At 38.6% G+C, this 26,049-nt stretch overlaps 2 protein-coding genes across 6 annotated transcripts in view; one reads left to right on the top strand and one right to left on the bottom strand.

Annotated features, from left to right (window-relative positions):
- Positions 1 to 2,534: 2,534 nt before the first annotated feature.
- On the bottom strand, positions 2,535 to 8,387 carry ankrd49 (ankyrin repeat domain 49). Of its 5 annotated transcripts, none has more exons than XM_039744067.1 (3): positions 7,784 to 8,387; positions 6,206 to 6,483; positions 2,535 to 5,608 (listed from the first exon to the last, which is right to left on the bottom strand). In XM_039744067.1, the coding sequence occupies exons 2-3, from the start codon at positions 6,464 to 6,466 to the stop codon at positions 5,150 to 5,152; spliced, it is 720 nt and encodes a 239-aa protein (XP_039600001.1). In that variant the 5' UTR covers positions 6,467 to 6,483; positions 7,784 to 8,387; the 3' UTR covers positions 2,535 to 5,149. The 5 variants fall into 5 exon arrangements, with proteins under 5 accessions (XP_039600001.1, XP_039599997.1, XP_039599996.1 ...); XM_039744063.1 differs by lacking the exon at positions 7,784 to 8,387 and adding an exon at positions 7,434 to 7,777; XM_039744062.1 differs by lacking the exon at positions 7,784 to 8,387 and adding an exon at positions 7,224 to 7,287.
- The window catches only part of mre11a (MRE11 homolog A, double strand break repair nuclease), a 136,740-nt gene continuing 118,042 nt past the window's right edge, over positions 7,352 to 26,049 (top strand). The window contains exons 1-2 of the mRNA XM_039744061.1: positions 7,352 to 7,451; positions 8,947 to 8,995. Coding sequence (XP_039599995.1) covers positions 8,976 to 8,995 — 20 coding nt within the window. The 5' untranslated portion in view covers positions 7,352 to 7,451; positions 8,947 to 8,975. The remainder of the gene's footprint in view (positions 7,452 to 8,946; positions 8,996 to 26,049) is intronic.

Below are 26,049 nucleotides of genomic sequence, written 5' to 3'. Positions count from 1 at the left end.
GGACCCCTCTACCTCACGTTTTCTGCGATCCTTCATCAGGGATGACTTTACCTTAGGGAGGCAAATCAACTTGGCAGGTGGGCTGTGGCACCAAGTGCCACATTTGAGTACCGAGAAGAGAAACAGAATGGGTGAGGGTTAGTAACAAATTATAACGATCATGTTACTTATGTGTTAGTGCTAATGACTGACAACAGAGATGCAGTCAGATACAGTTAATCAGCAGCTCTAGTCAGGATATGCTAAACTGAAGTAGTGAGTCTTCAGCCGGGATTTAAAAGCCAAGACTGAAGGGGCATCTCTTATAGTAGCAGGAAGACCATTCCACAGTTTAGGGTCAATGTAAATAAAAGCCCAACCTCCCACTGTTACTTTATTAATCATTGGAATCATAAGCAGACCGGCATCTTGAGATCTTAATTTGCGCTCTGGTTTGTAAGTCATGATAAGTTCAGGCAAGTAAGCCAGACCTTGGCCATTTAATGCTTTATATGTTAAAAGGAGAATTTTGAAATCTGCCCTAAACTTAACCGGTAGCCAGTGTAATGATTTAAGAACTGGAGTTATATGCCATTAATATCTTTTTCAGTTTTCCCAGTTTTGTTTTTTGGTGTGTAGTCATTGTACCCCCTCATGTTACTGTGTCTCTCACCATTGCTCTGTACCCTTTTTTTGTAATCTCATACAATAGCTGTTTGGAACTTGTCCAGTTCCTTCTGATATTTATACAAAATCTGCCACATAATGTATTCTAGAAGTGCATCTTGCATGTTTTTTTTATCTTTTGTATGAGCAACTTGCTTTATTTAATTATTGTTTTGTAATTTTATTAGTCTTGTGGAGATTTTTTCCCAGGAAGCTAGAGGGCAGACAATCCAGCAGGTATAAAATATGTCTCACTTTCTGTTCACATTGAGAAAGGGGCCAAGTAGGGCTGGTAAGAAGTGGCAAGATACCCTATCTGGCTGCTAGGTGGAAGCAGTGAGATGAAGTTGTCTTCCTATGTGAATGACAGACACTGTGCAGGTCAAATAGACTCAAAAAACTCTTGTGGCCACTAGAGGGTACACAATCCCAAACTAGTAGAAGTAGGTCCCTATTTGTACCATTACAGGAATGGGCATTGTGCAGGCTGACTGAGAGCTCCAGACCGTCAATGGCTATTGAAACCTCATGACTGCAGAAATGCCAGTCATTTCTAAAGGCCACAATTTTTTCTTAGAAGTCAGAGTGATTCTTAATGTTTTAGACCTAAAGTTGTCACTGGAAGCCCCATTATATAAAATTTAAAATGACTAGAAAAAAACAACTAAGAAAATGCACAAATGGCATATCATTTTAGTGCTTTAACTGATTTGAAATATGGAGCATTTAACATGTTTTAGTTACTTCAGTCAGTTTTCACATTTATGTTTTTGACCCTATGTTAGGATATAGCGGGTTTGATAATGGTTGGATGAAATATTTTTCCCATATTCAAGAATAAGTGATAAAAGAATGCAGTTACATGCATTAGTTAACTACATTTAATGCAAGCTTTTAATAGTACTTTACAATGTCGGGTAGTTAAACAAATAGGCTTGTGCTGGCTCAGTAGCTTGATAGCAGATTCTAATTCAAGTGATATAAAAATGGCATTGATTGATATACTATTATTACTTGTTGGTTGTGAAAGGTCTGTGATTAACTGTTAACTCAAATTTCTTAAACATGAGATTTTTGTAAGACATAACTGATGGAGAGTTCAAATCTCTGTTGAAGTCTCAAGGTAAAATTAATGGTTGCTTTGGTCCAAAGGTCTGGAGTTTTGCCTATAAATATGTTTAAGTGTTAACATACTGTAAATACTGAGTGCATATTTGTTCACACCATACTTACAGAGCAATACTTACATATATGGTTTTCTTTTACATTAATCTCTACAAAATTACTTTTTTTTTTTTAAACAATAAACATTTCCAGTTAACTTATCTCAAGCAACAGGAGAAATGAGCTGGTTTACTACTAGATGTCTGACTTGCACGTGCACATCACCTAGCATTTAACTAACTTTTTCTGGGGATCTGTTTTACCATCAGAAGCAGTGTTTGGGTACGTGAAAGAGACTAATATACAAACTATACAAGAAGAAGTGCCCTCCCTCTCTTAAGGTAAAATAGAAACAAATTCACAGAATATTTCTCTGTTTCAAAGATAGACAGGTTAAAAAAAAATTACTAATGCTATTCAATAAGAGATACTGAAGTTTCAAATAATTTGAATAGGGCTCTGTATGCAACACATTTCTGTGAAAATTAAACTTTCCAGACAAATTACCCTGAAAAATAAATGTACCAAATTTCAACAAAATGAGCCCACTTGGAGCAGAGTTGTTTCATGCAGCTGGACAGACAGAAGTGCACATCGTGACCTTTGTAAATATAGGGCGAAGATGTCACTGACTGCGCGTTAGTACGTGGTAACAACTGCTTCACAAAACAGCACCACCCACTGTAAACAAAATGGTGACAAAAACAACGCATAAATCATTCAACTATGTTTAAGAATTTTTATGTGAAAAAAATGGGGGGATTTTAAATCCATATGTTCAAAAAAACAAATAAAAAAATCAAGAAATGTATCAAAACACAGTGGGAAAGCAACAGAAAATTAACATTAGCAGCCAAGTCATAACACTATTACAGCTCAATACAAATATATCAAGATTATTTTTAATGGTTATGAATTTAGGAGGACTCTTTACAGTTTCAAGAGACATTATACAATCTCAAATTCATGCTTTTACTGAATATCTTGAGAATGTAAAGTAAATTTCCAGGTTACACTACTGAATAAGACTTCTTGACTATGTTTAAGAAGCTGTTTGAGTGAATAATAAAGGTATATGCTATTCAGACTAGATTTTCTAACAATAATTATCAGTTTGACTCCTAACTTAATATTTAAAAGGCATGGGTTATCATTATTTCATCTTTCACATACATAAAACATAGTATTGTCATTAATATTTTAAACTCAAACACAGGGTTGTGGCAATTGGCACAATGCAGAAACCAGCCCTGGTGAGAATGTCAGTCCGTCCTGTACTGCTCTGGATATGCAATAATGTGTGTGTCGCTATGAATAAAGTCATGTGACTTTACTAGCATTATTTTTGCTATGTTTTTTGAGATTTAGATTGCATTTAAATAAATAAGTATTTTGCTTACATTATAAGCTGTGTGTTTGGGAATCAACACCCTATTTAAGTATAAAACTTTTTACATTTTTCCTTCAAACCAAAGTACATTCATACAGCCGAAGAGCCAAGTTCCTCAACAACAGAGAAGATTCTTGCCCAAGATTATATATTTTTTTTTGCTCAACCAAAGAATCTTGTTCTGATTTTGGTGATTCTGTCCAGTACTCTGACAACTATTTAGCTAAAGAAGTATTTTTTTTTCTGTTTTGTCCTTTGTTACCTATTTTAATGTGGGTGTCTTCTGTTGAAGAATTAGACAATTAGCAAAGGTTGTAGAATCAAAAATATCGAGTGTAGTGCCTCTTGCAAAGTGCATACCCCACAACATATTAACATATAAACCTGACCTCACTCACATTAAGTCCATTTTGAACAAACAGTATGGATTAAAACTATTTCTCCTAGGGAGCAAAATAATAATATAAATAATATACAACCAACACCAGTCCTATATATATTTTTTACAATAAATATTTGATAAAAAAGAAAGCACAGCTTTAACATGTGTGACATACTATTAACATATTTCTGGTCTGTATGTCTCCTCAACTTGAAACAATTTCACTGTGACTAAATTCTCTACTTATGCTCTTGACAACAGTATTCTTAGACACGTTAAGCTTTCTTCACAATTACTGTAAACCTTAAGAGAGTTCCCTGTACGTGTTTAACTGAATCTCTTGTTTAATTCTGCACCATTTTTCCTATTTCATCATATTTGCAGATGCAAAGGTACATTTTTTGTATTCAGTGCAAGTTAAATGGCCAAGTGGGTAGAATTCCTGCCTCCTCAATATGCAGGGGCATTGGTTTGCTGTCTAGCTATAAAATATTCTGTGCTGAAATGAGTGTGTTAGCATAAGTTTGTTTTCACAGTCCAAAGACATGCCCTCAGATTGTCCGGCCGTGGTGAGTGCATGTGTGACAGCACACCCTGTGACCGACTGATGACCTGTCGAGTTTCAGTTTCTACCGTGCACCCATTACTACAGGGACAGGAATTCTGGAACTTAAAAAGCCTTTCAGGATAAAAAAAAAAAAAATGAATTGATATCTTTATAAAATTAAAAAACAAATCTGATACAACTCTTGACTTTCAAAACATATACAGTATAGTACATCCACAACTATTTTAACGCATTCAATTAATTACAAGACTACAGAATCAATATTATAGCTCAAGAAAGCTCTTGAATTAATGAAGACTCAAGCCAAGTGACCAGAAGGTTATATCCTTTGACTGCTGTTTTTGATACCTTTGTTAGATTCTCTGTCTGTACAGCAAGAACTGTCTGCATTATACTGTAAATAATTCTAATAAAAGATGTAATAGGGAAGCTCACTTGCCAATAAAATGGAACAAACAGAATAGAACAGTAACCACAATATATATTTTAACAAGACATTGTGAGCAATTTATGAACCTAGAATCTGAAAAAACAATGAATCTAATTAACTGGGGTTTACAGAGGTGTGGATGAGTTTTCTTTCAATTAATAGCTTAGCTGAAACAAAAGCATGCAGATACTGCAATCATGCAGGAAATGTGTGTCATACACTGTGCAGCCAACATTAATTACTATACAATGAATTAAACTCATTACTGCAAAAACAAATGTCAAAATTCTCTCCAAATGCTTTTTCTGTAATTGCTACACTCTTCCCGTTATCTTTAATATTATGTAACAGAAATATTTCGCAGTTTCTAACTCAAAGTCTTCCTTGTTTAGGTTTCTCTTTAATCTCCAAGGAAGTCAAAGACATCAAGCGGTCACAACCTAATGCCTGGGTCTATAGCAGCATGAGATTAAGGAAAACTTTAAACCTGTTCTAAAGTTGAGGGTAACTCTCACTGTCTTCTCTGCTATGTACTATAAGTTATTTGGATAAGCGTTCACTAAGCACCAACTACTCAGGTGTTGAGTTAGTGCAAGCATCCACAATTTCAAAAAGACAGTAATGAAGACTAGTCCTTCTGGCAATGTCTAATGCTGTCTCATTGCTGCTACTTTTCAACTGTGGTTGTAAATGCCGGTTCATAAGCAACAATTCTAGAGTTTCATGGGAGTTGCTGCTGCCAGCCACAAGGTGCAGAGGGGTGAGAAACCCATTGGTCTGGGCATTGATGTCAGCCCCATACTGCAACAGATAGGAAGCCACCTTGGCATTATTCCATTTGCAGGCACTGTGCAGTGGAGTCCATCCGTCTACTGTTTTTGCATGAATATTGGCATTGTGTGCAAGCAGTTCCTGGACCACCTCCAGGTGCCCACTGTATGCAGCTCGATGGAGTGGTGTATACTGATCATCATCTGTGACATTGACTAGTTCCACATGAGCAGACAGAAGCCTTTTTACAGTTGACAGCTGAATGAAAGAGAGCAGAAAGAATATTCAGATTGATTGCATATTTTCGAAAAAGACTACATTTTCCTAATGACTAGATTGACAGTCTTTTATAATGAATACTCAAGCATTACAATGGCACAAATATTAAAGTCTTAAAAGTTATTTTGGTTCAGTAGTGGGTGCATAAGGGACTGTGTTGCTTCATTAGGAATTCTAGCTAAAGCTAATAATCTAACTTCTTTGCAGGGATGAAGACAGAGAGAACGATGGGTTACTACTTACACTGTTTTCACAGTGGATAGGCTAAGGACTAAAATGTGCAATGTTTTGATCAAACTTTCCGAGGTGGAACATTATTTCCTGAAATTATTTTGTGCACTCTGCTCCACTAATTTTTCTAACTAATTTACTCAAGATACACTATGTCTTTACAAAATATGTGGACCCACTATTGTGCATTTTTTCTCACAGATTTATTCAATGTGACCCTGAACTGCAAAAAGATGGCCCATACAATAAAAGGATGAATCAATCTGGTCATCTATATTTTCGGTTTAGCATCCTAAAATGAAGTTCTCTCCTGTCAGAAATCATTTAGGTAGTAAAAAGACTAACCCGATTTTTCTCACAAGCCCACAGCAACAGCTGATCTGGGTAATTCTCTCTCTTCATTTCCTCTTGCTGGTACCACTCTTCATCACGCTCAGCTTCCTGATAATCATCATCATCCTCCTCCTCCTCTTCTGGCCAAAGGCTATGTGTTCCCACCGGAATCAAGTGTCTGTGAGTGTCCAAAAGCTCCAGTTGATTAAAGTCTTCTGGGAAATCCATTTTAGCCCCACGGGTGGGAGATGGGGAGGCTGTTAACTCATCCATTTTAAATTTTCACAACCCTGAAAATTCAATATTTAAACGAGAAATGAACAGCAGAAAACATTTAAATGAACTGCCTAGCGTGAAAATAGTGTTAGTGTGACTAAGCAACCTACATAGAGCCTGCTATACAAAAAATGCCTTCTTGAATTAATTGGAATTTTAAAATTTATGAAGATGTCAAACAGATAAAAACTGTTTTTATTCTGAACCCTTAGTCGGCTTAGTGCCTCCTCTGCCTTCTGCTAAGCAGCACGAGTTGCACCACCTCCAACCCCCTGGAAATGAGAGTGGAGAAAATACATATTAAAACACTGACTTCTGCAATCATTATTGGTAAAGAAGGGTCTACATTCACCTCCAACAATAAAAGGGATTTGTGATGGAAAGTAGCGCTCACTACTCAAGCAATTAAACTGACCGGGCAGAAGTCACACAATGATTTTATAAGATATATGTGTCGCCCCATATGCACACAGTCAAGTATAGATAGGGGTGTTGATTTTTAACATTACATGTAAAAATAGTAGGGCAGTACAGTGAGAGTTCCTGCTGCCTTTAACGTAACAATACACTGTACGTATGTACACCTTGTAAATCGCGTACCCTTCAGCTATGCGTACTCCTTTTTTGCATCGTGGATAAGAGACGTCGGCTCAAAGCTAACGAATCCATTTTAAAAACGTCCAAATAAATCAGTTCATTATAAATAAGCAAATAAATAAATACATCGAAATTACTATGCTCATAGAAACATTACCTCTCTCACCTACGACTAAAAAGTATCCGTCCAACCACTATATGACCCGTGTGTAGTGTGGGAATTGTAGTTCATTGTCTTTAAGACTAAGTGTTATACAAACAAAAGACTACAATACCCACATTTCAACCAATGTCAGACCGGAAGAAGCGTGTACACGTTTGACCCCTAGCGTGAGGGATGTTTCACGTGTAACCAGACAGCACTCACCGGATTCTCCACTTTTAAGTAAGCAACTTTTCACATCCATGGTTCCCGACTTATACGGAGTTATTCTTTGCAAGTCTCAAGTGTACATTAGTCATGCAACACTTCCGCGTTCAATAAAGTGTCGGTGTTTTTATTTAATGCGATAGGGGTGTTTGAGTGCTTGCGCAGCGAGTTTATGTACAGGCAGCACCTCGCGAGACTCGAGGAAACGCGGGAAAGACAGGTGTAAAAGTTTGGGTCTGTTGTATTTAATTAATGGGAGTTTGAAACTAGTGTAGATTTGATGTGAGTCACATTCTGCCTACTGAATATTTGTGCATCAATTTAAATTTAAAGAATTAAAAGTTTACGTGTAATGTCATGTTGAAGCATTACTGAGCGGAGTGAAAATTTTGTCTTCCATCCGTAAAAGTTCGTTGTAGAGTTATCTTCAGTGGCGGCGTTTCTAATTGCTCATTGTCAGCTGTGCTCATCAGACGACATTATTAAGGTGGTTATGGTATATAGTCATGAAGGACTAATGTTAACAAAAAAGTCTACTGTGTACTTCTAACAGTTGGGGATAATATAAATGGAATACACGCTGTGCATCAGATTGTCGAAAACGAACTAATGGAAGCCATTAATGACTGATGCAAACGGGTAGAATGTTTGCACCTGGTCGTTAGATACTAATGCAGATTGAAGCCGCGCTCAGCACCTGATTCTCCGTGGCAGAAGAAATGAAATCCCTGCGGTGCACCTGCTCGGTAAAGATGTTTGCAAATGGAAGTCATGCTGTACATCTGATCAGCAGGGACTGAAGAAACTAGAACTCTGTTTTTGCACCTATATAGCAGTGGTTGCTCCAAATTAAAGCTACGAATAGTACCTGGTAATCAAGAGATGGGACAAGTACAAGACATGCTGTGTATATAAATGACAGATGTACATGTTTAAGCAAAATAGTGGGCCTGGGCAGCAAGAGAGTATTAAACTGCAAGAACAACTAAATAGTTGGATGCTGTGAAACTGTTATAAAACTTAATGGGAATGTGCATCTTTGTGAGATGCTTAGTGTTGAGAATTTAAAGTTAGTGCCTTGTGTTTGCATGCTCCATATCCTTTCTAATAGGAAATCTAGATAGATGTATGTTATTGAAAATTTAAGTTATTATGAAAATTAAAACTTCACTAAACAGACAGCCAGCCAAACACACACATAATAACTTCTGGCTTAAAATATAGATAAGTTTAATATAAAGATAAATTAACTTGTTGGAATTTTTTTTCTATAGATTTGCATTTTGGATGGCTCTAAATGGGAGTAAAATTACTTAAGATTTATTTTAATGTTTGATTTGCTTAAAAAATGTTACTTTTGTCTTTTGTTGAGTGTTGAAGACTATGCAGTTTATTAAAACATTTAATGGTTTGGTGTTTTTAAGTAAAAAGTTATAAAATGTGAAAAAGAAGATAATCCAAACTGTGTAGTACTATGGTAATAAATGAACTAATGTATTTCTTATTATAGGACCTACATTTGCTTTCCTTTTGGGAAAAATGAGTGCTACAGAGACCATGTGAGTTGAACCCAATGGGCATTGTCTCCTCTTAATGTTGCTTTCTTTCTTTCAGTTGTAAGCTTCTCTCCAATGGGACATTGTTAATATCAAATTAAAGGTTGTGGTCATGAAATGATGTTGAAATATTGTTGGAGCACCAGATATAATGAGATGAAACGAAAGTGGTGTGTATGATTAGGCTATATGGCCTTGCAATTTAATTTTATGTAAATTGATTTTCATCTATATAATGTCTTTTCCTATTCTGACTTCAGAGTAAAGGATGAGACATTTGAATGTTATAATAGAAATTCATTAATAGGCCCTAAAAAAAAAAACAAAAAACAAAGTGTGTCTGCTTGCTAATTGTTTGTGGGTTCCTGGTTTAAGGCACAGTTTTGAGTTTGTAGAGGCCTGATATAATTCTGTACCTGCTTATCTCAGTAAAGCTTTGTTTTGGCTTTGTTAGTCCCACAGAGCTTGGAACCCACTTTCTTTAGTGCTGTTCCAGTGCATTGTTTTACTAATATCAAACAATATGCTCTTGTAGAGCATACATACGGTATTTGTCACCACTAAGAGATCGAGGCAATCACCTTGTAGTTATTAATATTTTGTCGGGTCTTTAGGATCCAGTTAAAGAAAAACAACTTTGAGCTTCTGCTTAACCATTTCTCTCAAAAGAGAAGAAACATTATCTTTGCTATTATTTTTAGAATAAATAGTGATATGACTGATGTTTTAAAGTCTGTGGTGTTTTTTTCTGGGAAATAGCTATGGTATAGATTAATTTCAGCATCCATTGTTTTGCATTTCTAGTTTGGAGCTTGTGATGTGATTGGAGCTAGCTGGATGTGACGATTACTATGTGATTGTTATTCTGTTGCATTTATGATGAAAGATAATGGCTGGTTCCAAGTTTTTTATGGATATGCAGGGACAAGGAAAAAAGAGATCCACATATGGAACATACCTGTATCCTGAATTTGCAGCTAGATCCATGAAGTATCGCAAGTAATTTCACAAACTCTATTGAGGAAAACAGATACTGGATTTAAAATGAGCAACAGGCTTTGGCTGGTGTAAAAGTGACACAAGTGTTGATTTCATCATTAAATAGGCAAACCCAGTCACATGCACACTGTTTATGTGGTCAATTCTGAGGTGGCATTTGTTCTTCTCGGATATATTTAAGCTAGAAAACAATGCATACTCCGAGCTAGGGAAAAATAGCTCTTTAACAAAGCCATATTTGTTTGACTTTTGCTAGGGACTGTAACTGTAGATCCATAAAGAACACAAAGGTTAGAAAGAAGAAGTTTGTCTTCTTTATATTTGTCTGAGAACTGCAGTTTCCACACTTAACCCAACAAGGTACAGTGCACAAAATAAACAGTTCATGCTTTCTTTGCTTGATAAGTTTATCCTTGGTTTAACCAGGGGGATTCACTTCTGTGTAAAATTTGTATTTTGCCTTATAGCGCTTTTCCACTGCATAGTACGGCACGACATGGTTCAGTTCAGCTCAGTTTTGGGGGGTTTTCCACTGGGAACAGTACCTGGTACCTGGTCCTTTTTTTAGTACCACCTCAGCCGAGGTTCCAAGCGCGCCGAACCGTTACCAAAGCGTGGCGTGTAAACTCTGCTGGTCACTGATTGGCCGGAGAAAATCGTCATTACTGCGTCACTGAACTTGCGACACGAGACACAACAGACCCGCTAGATTTTTAGCACAGCCAGCGAAGGTTCGGACGCACCATTTTGTTTCAACCAAAAATGTCTGTTTCGTGGTCTATTGAGGAAGTACAGACGTTCCTCGTTGGTAGCGAGGCGGATCCAGCGAGAGCTGGATGGGGCGGCGCGGAATGAAAAAGTTTTCAGGAGGTCGCTAAGCTCTTGGGCGCACACGGCTACCATCGGACTTACAAACAGTGTAGGGACAAGTTAAAAAAAAATTAAGAAAAATGTGTTTGTTTGTGGCGCGTTTACGATGATGTCACGGCAGTAGAAGCGGCGCAACTATAACGACACGTGAATAATCCCGCCCACTCTAAAGCGGTACTAAACTGCAGTCGAAAGCGCAAACCGAGCGAACTGAGCCGAACCAAGGTGAGCTGTACTGAACCGTGCTGTGCCGTACTATGCAGTGGAAAAGCGCCATACGTTACAATAAAACTGTTGGTGGAAGAAAAGTGTTAAAATAATTACATTAATAAATATGTAAATGAACCGATAACATGTACAATATAGTATTTTCTTGTCACAAACAGTCCCCAAACAAATATCTTGATAAAATATTACCATATAAGTTAAAAGGTAAAGTTTTTAAGGTAATGTACGTTTCTTTCTGAAGGTATGTACTGTTATTAAATTCAGTTGTCTTGATCCAAGCTGTTTTCATGATGTTAGGAGACTGAAGAGATGATGATTGGTGTGCAACAGTTTAAATAATTATTTTACTGCATTTACCTTTCAATTGAGAAAAGTAGGCTGAATCCACAGCTGAAGAGTGTCAGCCATTGATTTTTCTATTTCCTTGACATGTGAGTAGGTGTTGCTTCACTTGAAGTAAAAAGGGAGTGAGAGAGAAGCAGAGGTGTAAGTGGCACCTTCCATTCCAAGACCATCCAGGAATGATGCATTCATTGACAGACCTCTAGAAAAAAGTTGTGGTCTCACTATAGCACTTCAGAATTCTTTAACTAAAAACCTACAACTACCTGTAATCTTTTGTTTTTTTGACATTAAACCAGATTACTTGGTATACATTGTTCAGCGAGTTGAATGAACTCATTTCAAATTAGCTCATAATCAAAGTGATAATTTATCATAAGGCCCACAAGAATGGTGCTATCAGCAAACATTGACATTATTATAGATTCCACTATGAAATTTGCCTTCACAAAATAAATTAGTGTTTGATGAGGTACAACACTGTAAGTCACTTGCAGATTGTGGTGTTCTGCTTTACCATCTGTTTCCTGTCTGAAAGAAAAGCCAATAGACAGTAACAAAAGTACTGATTGATGTCCACATTTATAAGGTTGAGAAAAACATGTTTTTTAGTTGTGTTAAAGATGATTTTAGATGTTGAAAAATATTCTGATGACCTATGGATTCTGGGCTCTCCACTGGCTTACCTTTATTTGTATTGAAGTTCAAAATATGTACTTTTTCCTTGTTTAACATGATTGCCATAATCTTCAGAGTATTTTAAAGTTTAATAAATGATGTATTAGAAAAAAAAATTGTGAAAAGTGAATGTACAAGCATGTCTCAGAACTTTTAACCTACAACAAATCAAATGCATATGTTTAGTGTTTAGCATTTTCAAATCTTAATTATTGGCTCAGATTGGACCCCAATTCTAGATAACTTGCTCCATGTCTTCAATATTCTTAAGTAAATTTACTCTTAAATAACTTCTCTCTGTGCTTCCAAGTCATCGTTAAATAAGTAATGCCTGTAATTCACCTGGCTTACTCCTGTCATGATTTTCTAAAAAAAAAATCCTTATTCTCTGCTTTTAACCTCATTTCACTATGGTTGAAAATATTAAACTCTTTCAATGTTTCCTCAGAGTTCCTTTCTTTGTGTCTTATTTTAAGTGTATTCTTTTGTGTTGTTTTAGTGTGTTTATATCCCTATAATATAGTGATTAAAATAACATACTATTCCAAATTTTTCCTAGGAAATTCATTTTCTGGTATGGCAAATGTATACAGTGTGAACATAACCTATCTTGATTTATATCTTCTTTATGCATTAAATTCCTGGCTGAGTACTCTTTTCTTGTCAACTGTCTTGCACACACATGAGCCCACTTTTGTAATTTAAGACTGTTGTGGTGAGTTGGAGGGCACTTTGACTGAGTCACTGAGGATGTCCCATTACAGGACTGTGATCAAGGGTGTGCTCCACAGCTGTCCATAAATGCTGGAAAACATTATGTAGTGTGCGCCTAATTTTACACTCCATCTTTGTTTTTTCCAGATAGAGCAGAGGCAGGTGAATTAACATTCTCATGGTCACACAGTTGTTAGTAGTAGGATTTGAAATTGTAGGTCCTAAGCCTTAAAAACTATAACCCACTGCTTGACACTAATATTTCCCTGTGGGGTGTGGAGGGCGACTAACACATGCCATATAAACAGACAAGCACTTGCTTTCATGGTGTTTCTGATACACCCGATTAACCATCTGCACTATAACTGAGGCCAGTTGTCTTACAAAAGTTCCTGGGCACATTTCCCTTCATAGTCCTTTAGAGCACCATATCTGGGGACTGTAGGTGGACAGAGTGAAATTGATAACCATGGTGAGAGCCAGTATGCTAGAAAACACTGTTGGTATACATCTAAAAGTGCCAGTAATCAAAAGCAAAAAAAATGATATCTGCTAGCCCACTACAAGCACTAATGCAAAAAAATGTGGAGAACAGGGGAGTGGGGCATCCCCCTGCAATATAAACCAGAGGCACATGTTAATTTGAAGGTAAGTGGCAAAGGTCTCCTTTCAAAAATCTGCAAGTGCAAATGTATATTGCAGAGAAATAGATTGTGGGCGGCCAGTTAAGTTTAAACTGATTCTGTTGGTCCAGGTGCACTTCTAGAATTTCAAGTATCGGCGTCAAAGCTCTGTCTATGATTGCTGCATGAGATATTACATGTATATAAAATTGAGGGTGTGGTATCCCTTAGGGCTTTCACGTACATTTAGATAAAAGCGTAACATTGATCAGGGGCTATGTTGTATATGATGGACAAAAACGCCCTATTGGATGCCACTGCATCACTCCTGACTGATCTTGACTAGAAGGACACCACTTCCATCTATACTTCTCTGTTACTCCCTTTTTGCTTCCAGTGAAGCAACACCTACTCGCAGCCATAGTGCCTTATGCCGGCATTTGAGGTTAATAGCATGCTTGCTGACCACTGACCTTCTTCCTTGAACTTTGCCATATTTTCTTCTTTTATTTCATAACTGGCTGTAGACACCAGGACACCACCTCTTCCTCAGTTGTTCGTGTATCCAATTGGCTAATGCTGCAGTTTGCCCGGTCAGTAGCTGTCTTATCCATAACGTTACCAAATTTCAATTACATCTGTCAAAGTCTTATTTTAGGGTATTTAGTTTTTCTGTTGTAGGGAGTTTACCTGTAAATACTTAAATATTAAAATGCCCTTTCTTACTAGATACTTGGTGCCAAATTTCAAATTTATAATATTAGTATTTTTTTTTTTTTATTGATGAGTGAGTTAAGTCAGTAAGACAACTTTTGAGTTATACTGAACTTTTCAGCTTGCATTTCCATCAACCTAATGGCTTGGTTTTTACTCTTGTACATATTGTCAGTTGTGGGACTTTCTATAGACAGGTTTACACCTTTCCTAATCGCGTTCAATCAGTTGGATTAACCACAGGTGGTAGACTCCTAACAAGGAGTACAAACATCTGAATAATAATAAATAGGATGTGCTGCACCTGAGCCAGATTTCAAGTGTCATAGCCAAGGGTCTGAATACTTGGGTCAATGTGATATCAGTTTTTAAAATTTTTAATAAATTTGCAAAACTTTCTAAAATCCTGTTTTTGCTTTCTCACTCCGCACTGTAAAAATCGCCAGCATTTAACAGGAATTAACTACTTTTTTCACAATAAAATACTGTAATGAAAAATGTATTGTGTAATCACAACAAGCTAAGCCACCTTCTGTCATTAGAGAACAAATTATTGTAAAACTGGATTTATTTCTTGATGTCGAAAAGCAAGGACAATTAATTCCTATGAATGAAGATAGTGTTTACTCTGTTTGTGCTCAAGTATGCTATATAAGCATGCAAGTATATACATCATATCCAATAAAACGTGTTTTATCTTGGTAGAGTAATATATTTTGCTGTACTTACCCCTATTGTATTATTAACATGTAGCCTTAGAATACCTAATCTTACAGACTTACCACTGTTTATAAGGTATTATTGTATATAACTTAACCCCACCTTCCCTTCTATATCTATAACCTCAGGCAATTAGATGTAGTAAAAAGACAAGCAGGAGTTAAGTTACACATAAAATAATGTATTACTGATAATATTCATAAATAATAACAATGCAAAGTACATTTGAATATTGGCAACCATACAACCTGATTAAATGGTGATGTGTAACTCGGGTGGCACAAAGACTTGTAGTTACTTAAAATGTCTCTAGTTAAGGCATCATTAGTGCTCAGCCTTCTTCAGAACAGGCCTCAAGCCTGTCTCAATATAGCTGAAGCTGTGCTCTTCATTGTGCTGTTCTTGTCATTACATGGTGTGATGGTCTTCATCAGTTGTTAACAAGAGAAAGATACTTCTACATCATCACAGGTTAGCAAGAGAGATGCTTTTTCATCATATGTTGGTTAGAGAGGGAGAATGTGGTTGAGCAAGCAAATTTATAGGTTTTCTGTCCAACCCCTCCAGCCAATCCAGACTGTCATACTTCAGACCAATGGGTGAAATAGAACATCTTATCTCCTGGTTCAAAACCATATGTTAAACATCCCGACTTCCTTGCAGGGGGGTTAAAAGACTTTAGCAGAGAAATACTCATCAAACTGGTTTAAGACACATCCCTCCCCAAATCCTGTCATAAAATTACAAATAGAAAGTTGTAAAGGGGGATGGGGCAAACACGAATACCTCTCGCCAAAGTAATACTAAATTACATTGGTTTGCCTAAATTATAAATAAAGATATACAAAACATTTACCAAGTTATATGCAAAATCTCACATCACAACAACATGTAAACATATGTTATTTTTTCATCCTTTTGCACATACAGCTATAAGCACTGTACATCCATTCAATATTACATCCTTCTTTCCAGAGATGGCAGGATGTGCTCTTATGTTTAGTGCTATAGACACAGAAGTGCAAATGGGATCAAGGTAGCTGGTAATCTGTTGGGTTGCTTTCCACCGAATTGATGTTTAACTGCTGGCTGTAATTAGGATTTCTGAATCTTAAAAAGCAAGTCACTCATGAACACAAAGTTGTAGCGGCAGTAATTTGTTACTAGTTAAGAAAGTGGTAGAAAGAAAACCTGCAGTCACCATAGCTATCCAGGATCTTAGTGTAACACCTGTGCTTTATATACTGCTCAAAAAAATAAAAAAATCACTTTGAAAACATGTCAGATCTCAATGGGAGAAAAATCCTGCTGGATATCTATACTGATATGGACTGGGTAATGTGTTAGGAACAAAAGGATGCCACATTATTTGATGGAAATAAAAGTTATCAACCTACAGAGGGCTGAATTCAAACACACCCCGAAAATCAAAGTGAAAAAATAATGCTGCAGGCTAGTCCATTTTGCGGAAATTTCACTGCAGCAACTCAAAATCGTACTTGGTAGTTTATATGACCCCCACGTGCTTGTATGCATGCCTGACAACGTCGGGGCATGCTCCTAATGAGATGGCAGATTGTGTCCTGGGAGATCCCCTCCCAGATCTGGACCAGGGCATCACTGAGCTCCTGGACAGTCTGAGGTGCAAACTGGCAGAGTTGGATTGACCGAAACATAATATCCTAGCAGTGTTCTATTGGATTTAGGTCAGGTGAGTGTGGGGGCCATTAAATGGTATCCATTTCTTCATCCTCCAGGAACTGCCTGCATACTTTCGCCCCATGAGGCCACGCATTGACATGCACCAGGAGGAACCTAGGACCCACTGCACCAACATGGGGTCTGACAGTGGGTCCAAGGATTTCATCCCAATACCTAATGGCAGTCAAGGTGCCATTGTCTAGGCTGTAGAGGTCTGTGCATTCCTCCATGAATATGCCTCCCCAGGTCATCACTGACCCACCACCAAACCAATCATGCTGAGTGATCTTACAGGCAGCATAACATTCTCTACAGCTTCTCCAGACCCTTTCACATCTGTCACATGTGCTCAGGGCGAACTTGCTGTCATCTGTGAAAAGCACAGGGCGCCAGTGGTAGACCTGCCAATTCTGGTATTCTATGGGAAATGCAATCAAGCTCCATGGTGCCAAGCAGTGACCACAGGTCCCACTAGATGATGTCGGGCCCTCAGGCCACCCTCATGAAGTCTGTTTCCGATTGTTTAGTCAGAGACATTCACACCAGTGGCCTGCTGGAGGTTATTTTGTAGGGCTGTGGCAGTGCTCATCCTGTTCCTCCTTCCTCTGGTCCTGCTGATGGGTTAAGGACCTTGTACAGCCCTGTCCAGCTCTCTTGGAGTAACTGCCTGTCTCCTGGAATCTCTTCCATGCCATTGAGACTGTGCAGGGAGACACAGCAAACCTTCTGGCAATGGCACATATTGATGTGCCATCCTGGAGAAGTTGGACTACCTGTGCAACCTCTGTAGGGTCCAGGTATCACCTCCTGTTACCAGTAGTGACACTGACCTCAGCCAAATACAAAACTAACGAAAAAACAAACACTGTGGAGAGAAAAATGTCAGTGGCCTGCACTTGGTAAACCATTCATATTTTGGGGGTCGTCTCATTGTTGTGCCTCTAATGCACCTGTCGTTAGTTACATAACACCAAAGCAGCTGAAACTGATTAACAACCCTCTCTGCTACTTAACTTACGAGATAAATATCCCCTCTCTGCTACTTAACTAACGAGATAAATATCCCAGAATTTTCATTGACTTGATGCTATACTCTGATCAAAAAGTGTTCCTTTAATTTCTTTGAATTTCTTGGAATTCCCCTGTCACACTTTATAAGCCTAAAGGGAATCCTGGTAATGTTAGTATATGTTCCTTAAGGACATTAAAATGCCTTTGAATAGTGATTCCTGCATCTGAGCATAAAATACCCTTTCAGCCAGTACAATTAGGAGGGGAAGAAGGGAGACCACAAGTTTGGAGAGGTTGAGGAAGTGTGATGAGTGAATCAGTCTGGTAAACAGAGGATTATGTTAGTGGTTATGTAGACAAGCCACTCTTTGGGGTAGTCTGTCATCCTTTGTGTGCTTAGGGAGTTCAGAGGCCTTACTGTTTATTATTTTCACTCCTTTTGTGTATTCTTTCTTTCACATTTGTTCCTGGGCTATCCATTATTTGTGAATATCTAGAAACGTCCATAAACACAGTATGATGTGGTAGTTTACCACTCAGTAAGAATCTGGCATTGGTGAACGTAAAATTTCAAGGTGGTAATATTGTAAATTGCTCTTTTATAAACCATTCATATATCTTCTCTCTAAGAAATGCTCAATAAAATACTGCATACATTTTGAAACCAGTCTTGGATAGTGAGAGTACATTTTTTAACCAGCTGTGTTCTAAATGTAACATTTCAACAAACACTTTGGTTACATCCAAGTCAGTTTCCTTTTCTGGCTGTACGATATATGCCCAGATTTAGACCTTTCTTGAGATTGATGTCTTTACATGCTAACAGAACTAGGCCCTATATTTTGCATATGCCTTTCTGCTTTTTACCTTATTGATGAATATTTTGACTTGCATGACAAGTACAGTAGGTTTCCTAATAAATCTGTATCCTTTAATAGCCCTGTTTATGGTAATACTGTTTTAAATATTACTGGTTAACATACAATATATCATAATAGCTTTCAAATTACTACTAACTTGCTGTTTCATCCTGCTTTATTAGAAGCTTACTAGCCAACCCACGGCGTACCATATGCCGCATAATTAGGCCGATTTTTTTAATGATTTTTAAGCACAGGGAGAAAATTAACATTTGAAAAATCGGTAATGTTATAAATCAGCAAGAAAAGCAACATTGTAACAATGCACGGAACGAACCAACACACAATCGTCCATGACTGAAAACTGGCGGACCCTCATCGCGCCTTCTCCTGCCAGACGGAGGGATGCGAGTGCACTGTGCTCAGGCGCGGAGATTGGAACGGAAGGAGAGGAGAAGGACGTGCATTCAGCTCCCTCTGTCATGCTAGTCTTCTGATTTCTCGTTCAGTATGCACTGCCCGCTCATGTGCCCACCTCCAACTCGTCACTGGAGTTGCTGTCGTCTTTACACAGTCCAGATGCATCTGTGACTCACGTAGACGTTTCATTGCTCTGTGCGGTTTTGGCTGCTTTTCTATATATAATCCACCAAGACACGTAGTCGTGAGGTGGGAGGGTGGTGTGCACAAAGGGTAGGGACGCAACCACTGGGAGCGTATGAGTCGCACTTAGTGGGAATTCCACGGTTTGCAGCCCGAATGGGGTTCAACAGCTTACCCACGCCTCTCTGCGCCGGGTAGACACACGCTCAATCTCATGCATAATTATTAATTGAATGCTAAACACTTATGGAAAGACACGGTTGTCTAAAACGGGTTGGTGTGAGAATACAACAGTAAGTGAATGAAAAGATGGAACTCTAGAGAGAGCAAAATACAACACAATAGTGAAGCCGCGGCATAACAAACGCCACATAATTATTTATTGATGGTTGAACACCAGATACAACAGAAAGTGAATGAAAAGATGGAACTCTGGAGAGAGCAACATATAATTGTCCGTGAGTAAAGAAGACGCATGTTTGTTGCGGATGCAAATTGCTGTATGTAGCGTGTAAAACAGTTTGCTATGGTGCACGCGGTCGTGCGTCCTAACCGAAAACTTGTTTTTTAAAGACTGCTTACTTCATTGTGTTTTAACCTCAGTTGGAAAGGATTGTTTTAAGGATCCCATGGGATATCCCTCGCAAACCGCTTTACACACTGCATATGGCTATTCACCGCCGCGAGAAACTTGCCTCTGTGAACAGTCAACGTGGCTTGGAGGTGCCAGGAGTTGGTGGGCGTGGCTCCTTCCTGTGTGCGCCATAGGTGTCTTACTTGTCGGCTCAGTGAATCCACGCCCCTTCCGGCGTGCTTTCCATGGTTGTCTTGCCTTAGTGAATTATATATATAGATCCTGCCTTAACTTGTGCTGTCAGGCAGTGACATACTTCATTTGCATGTCTTTGCATTTTTAAATTAATGTTTTATTCAAACTAATAAGCTAATGTGTAATGTTGGTATTATACTGATACCTTGAAACTAAAAAATAGTAAGAATGAAAATGGGCCAAGGAAAATCATTTATCAAAAATGAGAAATGTCTACAAATGCAGACTACCTTTTTCTTTATTTTACTCTTTGTATCATTCAGCTTTGCTCCATTTTATATTATTTCCTTTATTTTCATGAGATGTATTTTCCTTTTACTGAAGTACTGTGAAGAATAATCCAAATGTTGAGTTCACTAGTCCAAAATGCGTGGAACCAGAGGTCAATAGTGGAAGTCTCAGATGTCCATAACCCTGGAAGTGTTTTTCATGTCTTGATTTGGTGTCTGCTTTGGTTAATTAATCTATACTAATAAAAGGCAAAGCCCTCACTGACTGACTGACTGACTGACTGACTCACTGACTCATCACTAATTCTCCAACTTCCCGTGTAGGTAGAAGGCTGAAATTTGGCAGGCTCATTCCTTACAGCTTCCTTACAAAAGTTGGGCAGGTTTCATTTCGAAATTCTACGCGTAATGGTCATAACTGGAACCTATTTTTCTCCATATACTGTAATGGAGTTGAGCTCGAAAGCCATGGGGGGCAGAGTTTCATGTGACATCATCACGCCTCCCACGTAATCACGCAGTACGTAGAAAACCAGGAAGAGCTCCAAAAACCGCTGATGAAGACATACATTATATAATTAAAAAGGCAGCGAAACAATTAGAAGCGAGCGAGTAACATATAAAACCATATTCAGCGGCTCACGTGAACTGACGCAGTGCGCAGACAAAAAGCAACAGTTCCAAAGAGTGCTGAACAAAAACCGAATTACACTGCTACGCTCAAATAGACAAACCACATGCCGTGGTGCAATAGTAGAGGCTTCGCCTCTAGCGCCGTTGTCCGAGGTTCAATTCCTGAGAGAGGAAGCACTGAGTATGTACGCGCGCTTCACGATTCATTTTAGCCTCGCATCCCCTTGGTTTGAGACGTATGAAAAAATATGCGGTTAACGCCGAAAGACAGATCACCAATTGAAGCTTTATGAATAATGGATACTTTATTCGCAATCAATGATTGTTTTGGTAAAGCCATACTCCGTGTATTCATTAGATGAGCGGTAAAAAGTAAGAGCGAGGGAGGTAACTTATTGAGGCACGCAGGCAAAACCACAATAGCACGCTGGCTCGATGTACTGTAGTGCGTCAACTCGATCTGAATTGCGATCACATTTGAAAAAATATATCTTTTCAAGTTCTATTTAGTCCATATGTGTCAAACTCAAGGCCCACAGGCCACATCCGCCCGTGTAATTATATCCGCCGCGAGATCATTTTATATATTATTGTTATTAATGGCCTGGGGATATGAAGCGCTGGTAACACAATAAACTACAGATCCCATAATGCAGCGCTTCAGCTGCCTTGCCGAACACTTACCGCGTTAATCAAGTCTAGCTTATGATGCTGCAAGTTATTGCGAAGCTAGCCCACACAATGCCAAAGAGAAAAGGTGATTCTGAACATAGAGCCTTTAAAAACCGATGGGAGGCTGAGTATATGTTTACTGACATTGCGGTAAACCCATGTGTCTCATTTGTGGAGCTAATGTGGCTGTAATTACAGAATTTAATCTAAGACGGCACTATGAGACAAAACATCAAGATAACCTGAAAGACCTGAATGCAATGCACAAGATACAGAAAGCAGAAGAGTTAAAGAAGAATCTGACGCTTCAGCATGCGTTTTTACCGTGCAAAATCACAAAGTGATTTCAAGTGAAAGCTACTTTTAATGGAGACACAAATGCACCAGTGCAACTTGCCCCACTTTTCCTGTTGCCAAGTAATGTTGAACCAAGTCGGCACTACGGTGTTCCCAAATACGCACTTTGCTGATAAACTGAGTGCACTGCGCACTGAGTTCGCACGGCACTTTGGTGGCTTTGAAGAACAAAAAAAGAATTTTGAGTTGTTTCGCAACCCATTTGCCGTCGATGTGGAAACTGCACCTGTGCAGATTCAGATGGAGGTGATTGAGCTGCAGTGTAATGGCACACTGAAGGCAAAGTCGATACTGCACGGCCCGCACAGTTTATTCACTCCATTCCCGCAAAAATGCTCCAGCTCCGTCTACATGCGGCTCGAACCTTGTGTATGTTTGGTACCACATATCTGTGTGAGAAGCTCTTCTCAGTCATGAAGACTAACAAAACAGCACACAGGAGTCGCCTCACTGATGAGCACCTGCAGTCCATCCTGAGAATCTCCACAACACAGAACCTCACACCAAACAGAAACGAACTTGTTGCCAAAAAAAGATGCCAGGCGTCCAGCTCTGATAAAATGACATAAGAGCAAAGACAACTGAATGATTTGATTTGTTATTGCTGAAAAGAACAAATTTTATTTATATTTCCAGGGTTTGTTATGCACCATGTTCATATTTGAATTTGTATAATTTTGACAGGATATATTTTTATGGAGAGCAAAATCTTTTGGGATATTTAAAATTTAAGTTTATTTTTATATAAAATTACATTAGAGTAAAGAAATTTGAATGTTTGTTCTTTTAACGTTTACTTTATTTCTAACTTGTATAATTTAGACAGGATATATTTTTATGGAGAGCAAAATATTATAAGTTATTTAAGGTTTGAGTTGATTTATTCCAGAATAATATTCTGTCGACTAAATAAAAATTCCTTCTATTTAAAATTTAAATAGAACTTGAACAGATACGATAGTTCATAATATCCAGGCAGACTTGCACGTAAGAGCGGGAGTCATCCGTTTTAACAAACATCGTATTGCACTGATACGAAATACCCTGCCCATTTAATTATTTAGGAATGGATAAATAAATTAAGATTTTGTACAAATAATGTTTTTCATTTTCTTCCTTCATGGATTCTGGCACCCCAGCAACAGTTGCTCGCACCCCAAAGACTGTGTGTATGTATATATATATATATATATATATATATATATATATATATATATATATACTAGCAGAATACCAAGCCATAGCGGAGAAGCAGTGTGTTAAAGAAGGTACGAAAAGAAAAGGAAAAATTTTAAAAATAACGTAACATGATTGTTAATGTAATTGTTTTGTCATTGATATGAGTGTTGTTCTCATATCTATCTATCTATCTATCTATCTATCTATATATATATATATATATCTATGTTTCTATATATATATATGTTGTTCTCATATCTATCTATATATATATATATATATCTATCTGTCTATATATATATATATATATATATATACCCGCGCTTGGCAGCGGAGAAGTAGTGTGTTAAAGAAGAGAAAGAAAAGGAAACATTTTGAAAATAACGTAACATGATTGTCAATGTAATTGTTTTGTCACTGTTGTGAGTGATTAGTGTTGCTGTCATATATATATTGTGGTCCCCGGCCGGGGCTGGAGCGGCCGGGGCGCCCAGGAGGACGTGAGGAGGGCCTGTGCCTCCTCCAGACTGCGAGGGGGCGTCCTTCCTGGTTCTGTTGGGAGCCACGGGTCGGGGCATGGAAGCCCTACCCTGTAGGGGCCCGTGGCTACCGCCAGGCGGCGCCCGATGCGGTTCATCCCGTGTGGCCCTCGGCTGGGGATGGAGCCCGGCCGGGACGCCTTAGAGGACCGGAGGAGGGCGTGTGCCTCCTCCAGACCGAGTGGGGGTGTCCGTCCTGGTTAGACAGGGGGCCTCGGGTACAGGGCTTGGAAGCCCAGCCCTGTAGGGACCCGTGGCCACCGCCAGGCGGCGCCCCAGTGCCTGTTTATTCCGGGAGCCCGGCACTTCCGCCACACCAGGAAGTGCCGGGGGGAAGACGACCGGGGAGACACAGATGGCTTCCGGGTGTACGGCCGGCACTTCCGCCACACAGGGGTGTGGCCGCTGTTAAGTGCCGGGAAGCAGCTGGAGCCCATCCGGCTCCCCATAAAGGGGCCGCCTCCAGTCAGCGGTGGAAGTCGGGAGGCAGAAGGACTGAGCTTGTCGAAGGACTGGAGGCGGCCAGGAAGGCACAAGGACTGTGGGCCCTGGACTTTGGGGGATTCAGTGCCAGCAGCACTGGGGTCGTGAGTGCACGTGACTTTTATAGTTCTGTAAATATAGTGTAAATAAACAGTGTGTTGGGCAAAAATATGTTGTCCGTCTGTCTGTGTCCGGTCCAGCGTTCACAATATATATTATATATATATGCACATATACACACACACACATATATACATACACATATATATATATATATACACACATACATATATACACATACATCCACATATATATATCTACATATACACACATACATATACATACACACACAAATACATATATATATATACATATCTATACATATACACATATATAAACATATATATACATATACATACATATCTACATATATACACACACAGCTATTTCGTATCAGTGCAATACGCTGCTTGTTAAAACGGATAACTCCCGCTCTTACGTGCAAGTCTGCGTGGATATTATGAACTATCGTATTTGTTCAAGTTCTATTTAAATTTTAAATAGAAGGAATTTTTATTTAGTCGACAGAAATATCTTTGGTAGGAATGGTAAAACAGACAGGAATATTATTCGTGAATAAATCAACTCAAACCTTAAATAACTTAAAAGAACAAACATTCAAATTTCTTTACTCTTATGTAAATTTATATAAAAGATAAACTTAGATTTTAAATATCCCAAAAGATTTTGCTCTCCATAAAAATATATCCTTTCAAAATTATACAAATTCAAATATGAACATGCTGCATAACAAAACCTGGAAATATAAATAAAATGTGTTCCTTTCAGCAATAACAAATCAAATCATTAAGTTGTCTTTGCTCATATGTCATTTTAGAGCTGGACGCCTGGCATCTTTTTTTGGCAACAGGTTCGTTTCTGTTTGGTGTGAGGTTCTGTGTTGTGGAGATTCTCAGGATGGATTGCAGGTGCTCATCAGTGAGGCGACTCCTGTGTGCTGTTTTGTTATTCTTTATCACTGAGAAGAGCTTCTCACACAGATATGTGCTACCAAACATGCACAAGGTTCGAGCCGCATGTAGACAGACTTTTTTTGTTCTTCAAAGTCACCAAAGCGCCGTGCAAACTCAGTGCGCTCAGTTTATCAGCAAAGTGCGTATTTGGGAACACCGTAGTGACGACTTGGTTTAACATTACTTGGCAACAGGGAAAGTTGCACTGGTGCATTTGTGTCTCCCATAAAAGCAACTTCACTTGAAATCACTTTGTGATTGTGCACGGGTAAAACGTCCGCTGAAGTGTCAGATTCTTATTTAATTCTTCTGCTTTCTGTATCTTCTGCATTGCATTCAGGTCTTTCAGCCTCACTGATGAGCACCTGCAATCCATCCTGAGAATCTCCACAACACAGAACTCCCTGATGTTTTGTCTCATAGTGCCGTGTCAGATTAAATTCTGTAATTACAGCCACATTAGCTCCACAAATGAGACACACGGGTTCAGTAAACATATACTCAGCCTCCCATCGGTTTTTAAAGGCTCTATTTTCAGAATCAACTTTTCTCTTCAGCATCGTGTGAGCTAGCTTCGCAATAACTTGCAGCATCATAAGGTAGACTTGATTAACGTGGTAAGTGTTCGGCAAGGCAGCTGAAGCGCTGCATTATGGGATCTGTAGTTTATTGTGTTACCAGCGCTTCATATACCCGGCTTTAATAACAATAATACAGTATATAAAATGATCTCGCGGCGGATATAATTACACGCCGGGCGGATGTGGCCCGCGCCCTTGAGTTTGACACATATGGACTAAATAGAACTTGAAAAGATATATTTTTTCAAATGTGATTGCGCAATTCAGATAGAGTTGACGCACACTACAGCCTGCATGCCTCAATGAGTCATCCTCCCCTCACTCTTACTTTTTTACCGTTCATCTAATGATTACACCGAGTATGGCTTTACCAAAACAATCATTGATGGCGAATAAAGTATCCATTATTCGAATGTGTAGATCGGGATATATAAATATACATATATATATATATATA

Source organism: Polypterus senegalus, chromosome 2, assembly GCF_016835505.1.
Source record: "Polypterus senegalus isolate Bchr_013 chromosome 2, ASM1683550v1, whole genome shotgun sequence".
Taxonomy (NCBI): domain Eukaryota; kingdom Metazoa; phylum Chordata; class Cladistia; order Polypteriformes; family Polypteridae; genus Polypterus; species Polypterus senegalus.
Note: the sequence above shows the minus strand (reverse complement) of the source record. Positions and strands in the feature narration are given on the sequence as shown.

Excerpts from the sequence above, each read along its gene's own strand:
- ankrd49 (XM_039744067.1), bottom strand. The coding sequence starts at position 6,466 with ATGGATGAGTTAACAGCCTCCCCATCTCCCACCCGTGGGGCTAAAATG. Across the intron at positions 5,609-6,205 it reads GGGCTTGTGAGAAAAATCGG|CTGTCAACTGTAAAAAGGCT; the intron begins GTTAGTCTTTTT and ends TCTTTCATTCAG.